Source organism: Temnothorax longispinosus, chromosome 4, assembly GCF_030848805.1.
Source record: "Temnothorax longispinosus isolate EJ_2023e chromosome 4, Tlon_JGU_v1, whole genome shotgun sequence".
NCBI classification, from domain to species: Eukaryota; Metazoa; Arthropoda; class Insecta; order Hymenoptera; family Formicidae; genus Temnothorax; species Temnothorax longispinosus.
Genome location: NC_092361.1, coordinates 1,036,705 through 1,050,753, shown reverse-complemented (window position 1 = coordinate 1,050,753; position 14,049 = coordinate 1,036,705). Strand labels below are relative to the sequence as shown.

At 33.5% G+C, this 14,049-nt stretch overlaps 2 protein-coding genes across 5 annotated transcripts in view; both read left to right on the top strand.

Annotated features, from left to right (window-relative positions):
- Ccap-r (Crustacean cardioactive peptide receptor) overlaps positions 1 to 4,403 on the top strand; it is a 71,389-nt gene extending 66,986 nt beyond the window's left edge. For 3 of the 4 annotated variants that reach the window (XM_071775763.1, XM_071775764.1, XM_071775765.1), the window contains exon 8: positions 217 to 4,403. In XM_071775763.1, the coding sequence (XP_071631864.1) occupies positions 217 to 412 (196 nt within the window). In that variant the 3' untranslated portion in view covers positions 413 to 4,403. The remainder of the gene's footprint in view (positions 1 to 216) is intronic. The other variant, XM_071775766.1, reaches the window with a different exon arrangement.
- Positions 4,404 to 7,049: 2,646 nt separating this feature from the next.
- LOC139811445 (uncharacterized) lies at positions 7,050 to 12,225 on the top strand. The gene is made up of 6 exons (XM_071775730.1): positions 7,050 to 7,222; positions 7,374 to 7,467; positions 8,041 to 8,198; positions 8,952 to 9,153; positions 10,280 to 10,362; positions 11,738 to 12,225. The coding sequence occupies exons 1-6, from the start codon at positions 7,050 to 7,052 to the stop codon at positions 12,069 to 12,071; spliced, it is 1,044 nt and encodes a 347-aa protein (XP_071631831.1). The 3' UTR covers positions 12,072 to 12,225.
- Positions 12,226 to 14,049: the final 1,824 nt, after the last annotated feature.

Genomic DNA, 14,049 nt, shown 5'->3' with positions numbered 1-14,049 from the left:
AGATATGTACTAATATTATAAGTAATATTAAAATCTTAACAATATAATTCTGTTTTATAAAATCGATCAGAATATAGTTGTAGAATTTATAGATTTTCTCTCGCGTAACGCCTTAAGTTTCACACATTCAAAGCGACATCCGCGGAGATGGCGACGTTTCCCCAGCAACTTTTCGCCGCGGAATTTCTCCGTTAAACAGCAATTGTTGCTCGGTAGGAACATGCAGGCAATCTCCTGGATTTCGGGATGGTGCCCGACGAATTCGCATCACTGCTTCGGTACCGGGGCGACGAATAGCAGCACGAGGACGACCGTGACAACATCTTTGACGGCCAATTCCTCCCGCAGAAGCGGACATTTTACTATGTTGCACTCTACGTCGCGAAAACGCGTCATGGTCTCTTTAGTTTAAAGATCGTGATTTTCGAATAAAAAAACGATCGCATTGATTTATTTGCAAATTGATATTCTAGATCGGTATTCGGAGCGGACTTGGTAGATAATTTGCTTTTGCTAGCGATTAAATCGATTATTACAGAGAAAACACAAGTCACTTTCTTTAATAATTCAGAAAGTTTATTTTCCGGAAAGCTTTATTTGAAAATATATAATGAATATATCCAAACCTAATTTTTCTTATATAATAATTTTTGTAAAAAAAATAGAATAACAAGCGATTGTAAGAGCTTTCTTATCATTGCACATTGAGAAGTTTCTACTTTTGTGATATATGCTTTAACGTATCGCTTTATGCACATCTTTTTCGCAAAGACCGATTTTCAAGGATTGTAGAAATCTATGTACTTCTAATAATGCGTGACTATTAAATGACAACGTAACTTGGCAACGACTATTTTAATTTAGAAATAAGATTAAATGATAGTCTTGAGTTGACGTAACTTTTTAACTCAATAATTGCATATACAATAACTTTATATTTCTATACGTGAATATTGATTATAAATCTCATGATCTCATACTGCGAAGTTTTACATAACATGATCATTTTATTTCCTTTATTAACGAAAATGAAAAGATTCAAAACATATAATTATTTCACAAAAATCCCTCCAATTAATTTAGAAGCTGTCAGTGATAATATTTAACTACCTAATTGAAGATGAAATAAAATTAAAACAGCAAATGTCTGTATCCATCAAACTCAATGTCTGTAATTTTAATTTTTAGAAAATATATACGTATATCTGAACATGTATACGGGTATCTCAGAACTATTGTTATTATCGAAAGTTATAAATAGAAATTAAATTTAAAGAACGCTCTCGCATACATTCGTAATCAAGTTATTATTACTTTCAAAATTATAAATGGTTAAAAATGTACAATTCCTTATAAATTAAGTTTAAAAGTTATAAATAAGTAACAAAGTCTTATTAATGTACTCTATATTTAAATAGATGTTACATGTTGCATCAATAAATAATTTTAATTCATAGAAAGCAGTCATGTAAATATTTCTAATATTTGACATTATAAAAAGTTCTAAATTTCAAGAAGTTTTCAAGTAGTATAAAAGAAATTTAAATTTTAAGGCAAAGTTAAAAATTTTCAGATTTATTTTAATAAAATTTCTTTTAACGAAAAATAAACTTTATACGAATTACAAATTAACCATAGTTTAAAGAAAAGATATTGTTCTGAAATACCTTGTATATAGAGTTATTGGACATTACGTAGTAAGTAGAGAGAGAATGAGAGAGATAAAGAGAGAAAAGAGAGAAAGAGGTTCAATCTTGTAACGATTAAAAATTATATAAAAGCAAATGAAGCAACAAAAGCTAGCAACTACTTTTTCATAATATTTATCTGCGACGAATTTCCTATAACTTCCTCACACCGTCCAATAAGAAAGGACTGATAAAGCTAGGTCTTTTTTCTTAATATATAGATTAATTCACAAAGCGCGCAACGCAAATTATATATTCTATTCACTATCGCGATTTCGTCATTGTGCAATAACATAACGCATATATTTTCCGAGCTTAAAAGTTACTTGAAAATTAAAACTACTTTTCCCTTATTCGAAAATGTCGTAAATAATACAATTTTATATGTACCTATATGTATTAAGCACTACGAGAAAGCAGTTTAAGCTATTTCGTTTAAGCTAATTCGAACTGATTTAATATTCTAAAACGTTTGTAAAAAACGCCAGTATACTATTCGTCTATTCTATTTTTTTTCCAATCACCAGATATGCGTAAACCTGTATTGTGAGTATGTATGTATATGTGTGTGGAGAGATGTATAAATATAAGCGCCTTTTTTTCAGCAGAAAAAGCAAGTTTCAAGAGAAAGACCAAAATCACGTAATTCCGCGCATTACCAAGACAAATTAAATAAATGAAAATAAATAATAGATCAAATTAAAACTTATATGTAAAATAGCATACAACTCTGATGTTTAATGAAATAGTTCTTATCTCAAGAATACACGAATTATTTATTTTAAACTATTTTTTTACCGTAACATAGAATGTATTGCATTGTTGCGATAATCGTAGTACCGGAGCCTGGATCTAACTGTAACTCAGAGCTTATTTTCTTGACTAGGTACAACGATATAAAAGAATGTTACAATAGGTCGTCATTATCTTCAACTATCCTCTTCTATTTTTCTTTTCACAGAAATTAGACTTAGGAAACTGCGTAAGTAAAAAATAGTCATGAGATAGTAGTAGTCTAAAATGACTGTGTATGCGCGTCAATAGTGTCATAATCATTGATATCAGTATTAAGAAGAATACTTGAAATGCGATAATAATGTATATATTTCCCGTTACTTGTGCGATTTATTAATTAAATTAGATAGATTTATTTTTCGGGCTCGATCGATTGTCAAAGATACCTTTTATCCTCGTCTGTAATTTTTGATATATTTCATTTGCTTATACTGGAAGTATGTGATAAGTATCCTTTCTCGTGTATTTTAAGATCGCTTGAATCTGTTATTAAAATCAAGACAGTGGATTCTGGGATATCCTGCATGTATGAATAGAGACATGCTTTATAAAAGAAATATATTCAAACTCTTAAGCAATTCTCTACGGTATACGCGTTACACATCGCGCGTGTATTTTAATAGTAATATATTTTTTACACATTTTTTTATATATTCCTAAAGAAATAAATAAATATTCTTCATGTTTTTAAGGAACCAGGGTAGAAGGTATCTAACTAGCCATCGAACAGCCTATGTGGAAAATAATACGCTCAAAGTATACGTGTATATACGCATCTACGTGTATAATGCAACAAGCTGAACGAAACTATCGCGTGTATATATATATAGTATATCTCCGTAATGTAATACATGCATAATGGCGTGTAATATATTAACGTGTAATATATTCTTCTCGCGAGAGCGCCATGACCGTTTAAAACGTCAGAACGTGATTCTCCGCATGATCTCTCCGCGTTATGATTTACGCGGTGGTCCACGACGCACTTTTCCGGTAAATTGACCAGATTTGTACGGCAGAAAATGGTGGGATAAGTGAAATATGTATTATGATAAAATAGAGAAAAATGCTTATATGTAAGATTATACATGAATCCTGGTTACCGGAGCATAACGTTTTTTCCTACGAAGTTACGTTTCCGCTATTATAGATGATCGCATGTGTACGAGTATAATTATAACTGTTCGATCGTCAGTGTGTCTTACTATTCTCTCATATAAGGTGAATTTTCAATCAAATCTGTCCGAAACTAAGATATAAAAGAATGAGAGAAATTACATGAATATCCTGTTATGTGACTATTTCCAATTAGATTAGAGGGACTGAATAATTATTACACTTTATTTGCAGTGCCTGAGTAAGTACGCGACGTACGTTTACACCTGATCTTTTAATACTTGTCTAATAAACTTAGATTTTATAATATGAGAGACAAAAAATGTATTACTTTATCCTTTGCTAAGACTGATTTTTGTAAGAATTCCTTATGTCTTCTTATTAGTTCGTCAATAATTTGATGTAAATGCAAAACTTTTTATGTGCGATAACACATGTTCCGTCTGATCTATTTGCGTGCAAATTTAATTTGCCAATCTTATTTATTGCTAATTACAGAAACTCTTTGCTAAACCTTGACTGTTAGTCGTATCGCAGAACTAAGATTTTCATGCCAATGCGCGAATTGTACGTACAATGAGTACAACGATGTATATGTAATGTATCTTTTGAACGCGTAAATGTGTAGACTGGTATATACTTGTAATTCTACTATAATTAATCACATCGTGTAAAAGAGGAACACATAAATTATTATGATATATATTATTGCGCGATGTGACATTGTTCGTATACACATCGATAATGGGTACTGTTTGTAGATAAAAGTGAATAAAGCTATAAATTATTTAATGCAATCTTTAATTTTGATGTATGATTTATAAATTGTACTCTTCTAAATGCATCATTTCTTTCCACTCTTAATTATAAAAATATTCTGATGGAGCATTCGTCAACGAATAATTTAATATGTCTTTTTATCATAATGACAATATAAATGATATGTGATGCAGAAGAACGAAGAACGCACAGCTAATTGAATTCGGTACCTTATAGAAATTTAATTAAATTAAATTAAACAGGTTTCTCATTGTTCTCAAAATTATATGTTAGATAAAGCATTTCACATCCTTTATTGTTACTCGTTACGTATCACATGTATACCTACTATAAACGCAAACAAAAAAAATAAAAACAAATGTTTTAAAGTTTTTAAATATATTTCTTAATTATTTGTTTAAATTTTCGTAATATTGTATAATATGCATTTTGCACAAATGTCTTAAGCGTCTTTAATACGTATTACGTGATGGCGTAAGCACGGATAAATGCTGCGTGTATTGCTCGGCCAAAATAAAATTTCTCCCGTTGCTTTCCTCTCCTTTTACGGCTCACATAATCGTAGCTGTAAAGACCAACGGCGCCGTAAGTCAAACGCGGTCGGAATAATCGTTTCACGCTCCTCACTCTGCAGAGAAATATTTGCCCCGCTTCATTTTGGTGATATTATCTACGTGCTCTTTATGTTTCGGAGAAACATTGAAACTTAACTTTTCCATTTTGCTTCATTCGGTATATAATTCTTAGCCAAACTTTAGTAATTCTGGATTATTTACGAGCACGAATAACATGCGATCTGTTTGTACAAGAGGAGATGTCTACGGAATATTTGCATACGAAAAATATCATTTCTCTCGAAATAATAGTGGCAAAATATTAGCAGGGGCTTTTATGCCAAGTTTGCCTAATATCAATACTCACGAACTCTGCCGCGAAAAGTATTAAAAAAACAGAGGAAACAAAGAAAATCAAGTAACCAATGGCCACGCAAGAGATTCAGCGAAATTTCACGGTGGAGCATGCGGCGAATACGGCTTACGTAACGTATTCCTTTTATTCCCATCCCCTTTAGCGGGAATATGTGAAGACGCGAGAGAAAGGGTTTTCGGACGTTTAGGTCTGTGGGGGGACCTGCCGATTCCATGACCAGCCATTCGCAGTAATCATTATTTACTGCTCGTGAAGAAAAGAGAGACGAGAAGAGGTGTCAGCATTCTAGTCAACGTCAGGGACGAAAGTGCGAAAGTTACTTTATTCTCGGCCGGACAGAATAAATTGGAAACGGCTGAACTCCAAGAAAATCGTTAATCCGAATCATTGCGACGTGATTTTTGTGTGTTTTAGGTTTTTGCCATTTTTTAAAATAACTGTTAAAATATGTCATCGCAAAAGAAATAATAATGCATTAGTAAAAATACAAAAAAACAAACAAAAGAATTTTTTTTCTAGAATAGTAAGCAAAAAAAACTCGAAAAACCGGTGTGGGAAAATCACCCTTGAAAGGGAATCATATTTGCCAATATAATTGACGAGAACGCGAGAACGTGATGTCCTGCACTCGTTATCGAATAATGGACCCACCACGACGAGATCGATTGCACTTGGATTTCAAGTATCCTCACAGCTGTTATACGACAACCTGCCATACATCTGCCGTGAAAAATCCCTGTTCTGAAGTCTGCAGCAATAGTGCGTAATTTCTTACATTTCAAGAAATACCTAATTACATGGAGAAGTGATAAATATATAGAAGCAAAATTTACGTTCTGTCCAGAATTTATATGCTACAATTAGAATTTTTTATGATAAAATTTGGTTAAAATTGCTTAGACTTTTTCATTTCCAAATTGAATTAAAATCGCTAAATGTTAATTTTATTATATATTTCTAGAATATAAAGATTTTATTCAGATACACATGCAGAACATAGAAACAAAATAAGATTACATTTCTGATTTAATGTGAAAAGAAATAAGAAGTTAAATTTTGTTATATGTACTTCTCTTCTCATATAAAAGATGTAATATTCTGATCAATATGTTGGATATGTAATTTAATACGTAATATTTCTTGGTTTGGATTGGTAGTTTATTTTATATCCAATCAGATAGTCAAATAAATTTATTCATCTTTTAGGAAGATATTCTGGAAATCATTCAAATTGGAAATCGTCCAATTTAAGCAGAAATAATGAGACATTTAGGCAAGGTAAAAAATGTTGAATAAATTATTACAGAAATGTATAAATTCTAAACACGCACAAACATATTTCTGACAATTTGATAAAATTAAAAAACGATTAGGTTGTATTTACTCTTTTGAAGAAGCGGGACGAATTTTAAGTTATATTTTTGATTTTATTTAATTGCATTGTCAAGATTCTATTAAAAATTATCTACAGAATGTTGAATATATATTTTTCATTAATCAAAATTTATAAAATTGGCAGAAAAACAAGATTTGATGAATATCGCAGAATTGACTGACTCCTTTCTTAACTTATCAATTCCTGCAATGAAACTGCCATTTCTCGGTCTTGCTTTAGTCGTACGTTTTGAACAATGCAACCCGAAGCGTGTCAGTCGCAGAAACGTACGAATATTAATTTAGCTCGGAATCCCCCGCGTCGTAGGCAGGGGCGATCCGCCGTTTCCAGACTCGAGCGTACAAATGGGGAGAATTGCGAGTGCACACACGTACGAAGCGACGAGGCATCGTGAATCGGCGCCGGTGGTTTCGATCGAGAGAATGCAAATTCGTCTGAAGCTCTTGGAAGACAGTAACGCAACGTTGACTCTCAGAAATCGTGATCTCATCGCGGAAAATAAGAGCCTGACGAAGCGGTGAGATTATCACCGCGATTAATTAATTTATTAAATTATGTGTTTGCTAGATAAAAACCGATGTAATAATATCACATATACTAGCGAGCTTATTCGCATTTCAATAAATATCAAATTTTAAACAAATCCTCTGAAGATAAACGATCTGCAGGCTGGAAGAGGACGCGACTAAAATGGAGAAACTGCAAGAGAACGTGTCATTATTGCAAAACGAACTTGATGAAGAGAAAGTCAAGCTGACCGAGGTATTAATGAAACAAACAGTAAAAACAATATTTATTAAATATAAGAAAAAATAATTATAAAATATAATTAAATATTTTACAGAGATACTGTTCTAAACCTTCAATGTTTTGTGTATAGATAATAAATAATAATTGACGTAAGAATAAAATAATTACATTATTATATAATAATTAAGAATTTTTAACTAATAAAGTGTTTAATTAATTTCCTAAATTTTTTTAATATTTATTCTTTCTAGATATAATAATATTTTATTACATTATTATATTATTATTTATTGCTATAAATTTTCTCTTTTTTTAATTAAAAGATGCAACACGTCTGAAGATTTATAATCAATTTTTTTCATATAAAAAAAGTTTTTTAACTAGTATTTAAATTTAAAATTAATGAAGTTATAGAAAAAAGATGATAATCACTATCCAACTATCCAACACAATTTCAGGAATCCAAAACTTTAATTCAAAACTTTGTTATCGCTTCAGTTTTACGCGGACATCATACATAAAATATAAGAAAGTTTTGCACATTTTTAAATGTAAATTTAGCCTGTCCTTTCATATAAATTTCAGAAACGCGACGAAAAGTGTCTAGAAAATAAATGTACTTCCTCGACGAATATAGTTTCTAAGACTGATCTCGGATTACAAGTTTGGGAAGCCTGCAAAGATTGCCATGGAGAATTGGAGGGATGCCAAAGAGAATCACTTACGCGGATCACTATCACGAAGTAAGTTCTCCAGCGAGATTGAATTTGGGTGAATCTATTTCATGTCTCATGTTATTGAATGTCTTTGCGTCAAGCAATATGAAATAAAGTTATTAATAAACAAGAATAAATGGTCTATAAAAAAAATCAAACGTGATTACGTTCAACAACATGGGATCTAATAATTGTCTCATCACATATCGTAATAATTAATTTTGTGTGAAACGCTCCATATTAATTATATAATATCTTAGTAGTGTCAGATAATTTGCAGAAGTAATTGTACTTTTTCGTTGCTGGTTTTTTTTACACAATCAACTGAATATACTAATATTACTTAATCAGGAATATATTAGTATTACTGATATTAATTAACTTTAATTGAAATGCAAAACTGTCAAACTATCTGTATCTTAAGATGAAACTTTATTCTGAGTATCTCATTTAATACATTTTTTAAATATAAAATTCATGAAACTTAAACCACTTTTGTAATATTTTGCATTTTCATACAATTTGCTCCAAGCAAATTTACTTCAATTTCCGTCGACTAAGAAGCTTACTAAATAAATAATAATGAAGATAAAAAGCGTAATCTCTTTTGATCTCTTCTTCTCTTATGGAGGGCAATCAGTAAGCTGATTAAAATGTTTTGATGCTTGAATAAATTTTGAATAAATTATTTTTATTATCTTAATTTTACTGCTGTACTCTCGACCTTCCGCGACTCCGCCTTCGATTTTGTTCATAACTCGCAACTCTTATCACGATTAGATCCGAGTTTGAGTTACTGGAGAAGGACATGCGGACTTTGAGGGACGCCGTGATAGCCCGGAAAGAAGCCTGGGATAAAGCGGTGGAGCGCGAGCGGAATTGCCAGCAGCAATTAGCACGGCTCACCGCGGAGGCGATCACCGCGCGTCACCTTTGCGAAACTCGCCAGGACGAACTTCGCGCGGTTATGGATACTTTGACGGTAATGCCCTTAACCGACAGCTCGATAGCATATTGAAAAACTTTTAGCGCGCTAAATTGACGTGCAGCGTGTCGCGTTGATGACGTGTGAACCATTATATCGAGAAAGATTGAATTAAATATCTCGGATATCTGTAACTCTCGGTCTTAATATCCCTAAGAGCACAATACATTGGCAACATGTTGGCTGAATGTTGATCGTATTGGGAATGTCTTGGCCAATATTTCCCAATGCAAAGCTAATGTTTGTTATTAGTAAAATGCAAGTGCACTGCCAATATTTATTGCTAAAAAAGAAAGAGCGCCTATACTTTATATTTACATTGTAGTACCAGTATGAGAAATTAGTCTATACTCAACATAAAAATTGGATATTGTTGCCAATATTGCTGTAATAAAGTTGTGCTACTAGGAAATATTTAATTTACGCATGCAATATTTATAGAACTTAATTAATTGTTTATAATATCTATTTGCTTTGGTTAACACGTTGATTGCCGAATACGAGTTAACTCACAGCGATCTACAGATAGATGCCAGTTAGTTTGCCGATTCGATTTCTTGAAGGCAAAAGTAAAAACTTTACTGTTTTAATTTAAAGAATAAATAAATATAATAAAGCAGAATATTAATACATAATGCTGAAAAATGGACAAAGTTATTTATCTCTTCGTACAGTAATAGTCGATCAACGTGTTAAAATGCTTTTGTGCATTTTTATAGACGGAAAAAAAATAATGTATTAACATTATTAGTCCAATTAAAAGTAATTTTGCCAATTTAAAAACAGTACTAATAAAATAAATACGTCGTGCTCTTATTCTAATAAAATGTTACTTGTTTCATTAATATATTGTTAGTAAATTAACAAAATTATTTTCAATTAGATTGCTGTTAGCTAGCGCTGTAAAAACAACATCATTTTTTTTATTATTATTGTGCCTCGCTATACGGGATTGGCGATCGCACTTAATACGCGATACTTGAAAATTATATATTTTTTATCGTAATACACATCGCATCGTGATATAATAAAGCTCACATGTAAATAATTTCATGTTCAAGAGAATTTTAATTAATGCAAAAACAAGCGGATTTGTTTCGCATCACAGACCTTTCATTTCCAGGAAAAAGAGTCGGAGCTGAAAATGATGCAAAAAGAAACGCAGTACCTAAACAAATTAATTGCGAAGCTACACCGACGTCAGAGGTGAGCTTCTACTCAATTACAGTTAGGTATTTTATTCATAATAAACCCGTCTACATCTCTATTTTTCTCCATTTTTTGTTGTACAAGTTATTTGTTGCCCAGATGTACGTAATGCTGGCGCTCATTATGCGCTCATTATATGCACTCATTATGCCCGCAGCGAGCTACATTTGCTCGGTAAAAACTGTAAAATATCTTATACACGGTCGATATCGCGATGAATAAAAAGCGCGAGCGATATAGCGAAACGCACTCGTAAATTCATCGCGAACATGGCGGACGCGTCGCGGTGCGGCGCTCCGGGAATGAGCGGGGATCACTTGCCTCGATTAATTCGTTGCGACGGCCCGTCGGTCGCGTACTCCAAGCTCCTCGCGTCCTCGGCGTCCGGGGGCGTCTCGCGATGCTCGTCGGACGACGCCAATAACGCGGAATACTCGGTAGATCGTTTGTTCGATCTCGCCGAACGATCGGTGATTCCACTTCGATTCGCCGCAGGGGACCGTCATGAAGTTGCCGCGGTCGCGGTGTCGTCGCGTCGCGGCGGTCGCGTGACCGCGCGCGCCTTCGCGCGCTTTAAAAAGTCGTCGAGAGATGAATAAACGAATTTCTAGCGCCATAAACGTTTATATCTCTCAGGTAATATTTTGATCGCGGGTGTCAGTGAATCTCGCATCTTTTATGTTCACTTTACGAGGTAACTTTTTATGCCGTTTATAGTCTATAAAGATAAAAAAAATTTGCCGCGGTGTAACGTCGAATGCGGTGGTTATGTGACCGCACGGCTTTCGCGCCCTTTAAGCCGGTTCTACAATCAGTCGTATGTCGAGGTCGGTATAATTTCTTTTTTGAAAACGAATTTTCCTCATTGAATCATCGGCTGCGTTCCGACATTCGACTCCGACTTATGCCCGTATCACACTAGCGATTGACGATTGCGTTTACGTTTGCGTCTACGTCTTTTGACCAATCAGAACGGAAATCGCGAATCGCCAGCAGCTACTTTTTGATTGGTCCAGAGACGTAAACGCAAACGTAGACGCAATCGCCAATCGCTAGTGTGATACGGGCATTACGACTGATTGTAGAACCGGCCTTAAAAACCGCGAGAAGATTAGAAAATAACGACGTGATAAATGTTTATTTTTGAGACGATATTTCGACCGAGAAGCGAGAAGGCATATTGATAAATCTTGCAGCCTTCGTGCCTATTTATCGAGATAAATTTTTAGGTCATTTGTAGCGATCATATACGAAGGTAAAGAAACGATGAATATGCAATGTAATCGTCGAACGATCGAAGATTGTTTTATACCCTATTTCGATCTGAGAATCTATAATATTTCAATTTAAGGATTAATTAAAATTAAATTCTTTTTACGATTTATGGAGTGTCAGTCTTTTTGCTGACTCTAACAATGTACGTCTCGCATAACAATGCGTTGCTCGGTTTTCAAGGAGCTCGTTATTATTTCAGGGAGCTCGAAGAATACGCGAGCGGCGGTGTAAGTTTCAGCATTAGCGAGAGGGATCAAAGATGCATCGAAGAGATTGCGCAGCGCGTGCGAAATTCCAAGAACAAATCGAAGGCGAAGCCCAAGTGCAATTTAGATAAATACCCGCGTTCGAATTCGAGCAGTCCTCGCGAGAACAAAAATGGGCAGGATCAGGCAGGTTCCTCGGAGGATCGTCGCAAATTAAATTTGTAATTGCAATTTCGTAAATTAGTTGGATCGTTGTTTGTTTTCATAATATAGACTTACTGCAGGCTTCAAGACTAATTAATATATTCGTTTGATTGTGAGTTCTTTAAATATCAGTATCACGAATCTTTTCCAATCTTTTTCATAAAAGCGACACAAACGATCTCGATTTTTGCCATTGTATAATTAGACAACTTTGTCCACGACGCTATTTTTATATCAACATGTTATTTTATAATATGCTATTTAATTATATTTATTCTTTATCGAAACTCACACACAATAAATTTTGTATTTTCTCTAAAAAATTGAATCGGCGAATAGCTGACATCCATTAATAAATCGCCAACAATTAATGTACTAATAAGCTAAATCGTTTCGTTTACACGCATGACACACGATATCCGTGAAGATGTGATCTTTGTAATTTGCTCTGGCTGTTGAAAAATATGTACGAGACATCTCATGAAAATTTCGCAAACACACTATCGATATTCCGAAAACTTGAAATGCACATGAAATGTTTAAATAAATAATTTTCTAAAGGCGGGCTCTGACGTATCCATGTTTACGATGAGAGAGACGTTTCTGCCGGTCGAAATTAAAATTAAAATTGAAAATAATACCTACTCAATGAAAACTCGTGAGAACTTTAACGATCTAGCTATGTTCATTTCTACCAATGCGGATTAACTTTAATCTCGAGTTGACTTACTTTTTATCCTTTTCTAGTTTTAAGAATTAGAAGAAGATAAAAAGTAAGTTAAACCGAGATTACAAAGTTGATCCGTATTAGTATAGAAACGGACACTAGACTGTATGTGTCCGCCACCAGATAGTGGCGAATAAATCACGGTGAATAAATCGACGTTTTGCAACGCTGAGTCGAAATATTTGAATCGTGAACATATGCGGTATGTATACATATTTGAATCCATTGTACATCTGCTGCATTTTGATAAATCGCCAAGAGCAACTTTGTGACGAATATCGATTTTCTTTGACTGCCTATAATAAACATTTACTCTATCGTCCTCCCCCACTTTCTACAATCGTTCCCTTGAGAATAAATTTTTAATAAACATACAAAAAATATATATAAGAAAACAAGAATATGTTAAGTTAAAAAGGGGAAAATATAAGTGTCTTTTCTTTTGGAATTTTTCCCGATCAATATTTCATCTCCAGTCATTATTGCGAATAGTGGCGTCATCTGTGACGCGAGAACTGAACGAAGATCTAAAAATCTTGACGTTCGTCGGTTCCTAGGAATCCTAGGCATTTATAATAACCATCAGTTTTGGGCGTGAGATGAAAAGAAAATATTCCTCATCCTCTATTTCTTTTATTTTTCCCACGATTTTTCTCAAAGAAAAATTTACTGTATTTTTACGATTATTTCTTTCTTTTGTTAGCATAGAAAAATTTCGTGCATCTCTATACAGTGTTTTACCGAGGGACTTGCCTTGGCATTCGAGCCGGAGTGACGCGCTCAAAATTAAACTTGTGGAATTTAATCGAAATTCTGTGGAAATTGCAGACCTTGTCCATATGCAGATTCTCGGCAACATAGACGCGAATAAATAATAAACGAACATCTTTTATCTCTATGTCTGGAGAGCGTCGCCAGCAAATAAGTCCTAATGACTATATAGTTAGCTTAGCTGCCGATAAACAACACCAGAGATTAAGAATCTGGTCGTTTGACGTGACCGGATGTTGATGGATTAATTATCACGTTAATCAACGAAACTGTTTCTCTCGCGAGAGAGAAACGCGTTGTTTGTTAATTTTTTGTATAAATTACGAGATAGTTTATTTATTATATCATCTGGTCGCCAATAATGCGGTTAATCCTCAAATCGAATCGATGCAGGATCCATAATTAATATTTGATATTTTTTTCATATTTTAATCATGATTTACTGATATAATGTCAATAAAAATATTGCAAAATTTGTTAAACACAATTCCGAACTCAAAT

Bases quoted from the DNA above. Each gene is read 5' to 3' on its own strand.
- LOC139811445 (XM_071775730.1), top strand. From the start codon at position 7,050: ATGGGGAGAATTGCGAGTGCACACACGTACGAAGCGACGAGGCATCGT. The intron at 8,199-8,951 runs GTAAGTTCTCCA...TATCACGATTAG, and splicing joins ACGCGGATCACTATCACGAA to ATCCGAGTTTGAGTTACTGG. The intron at 10,363-11,737 runs GTGAGCTTCTAC...AAATTAAATTCT, and splicing joins AAGCTACACCGACGTCAGAG to TTTTACGATTTATGGAGTGT.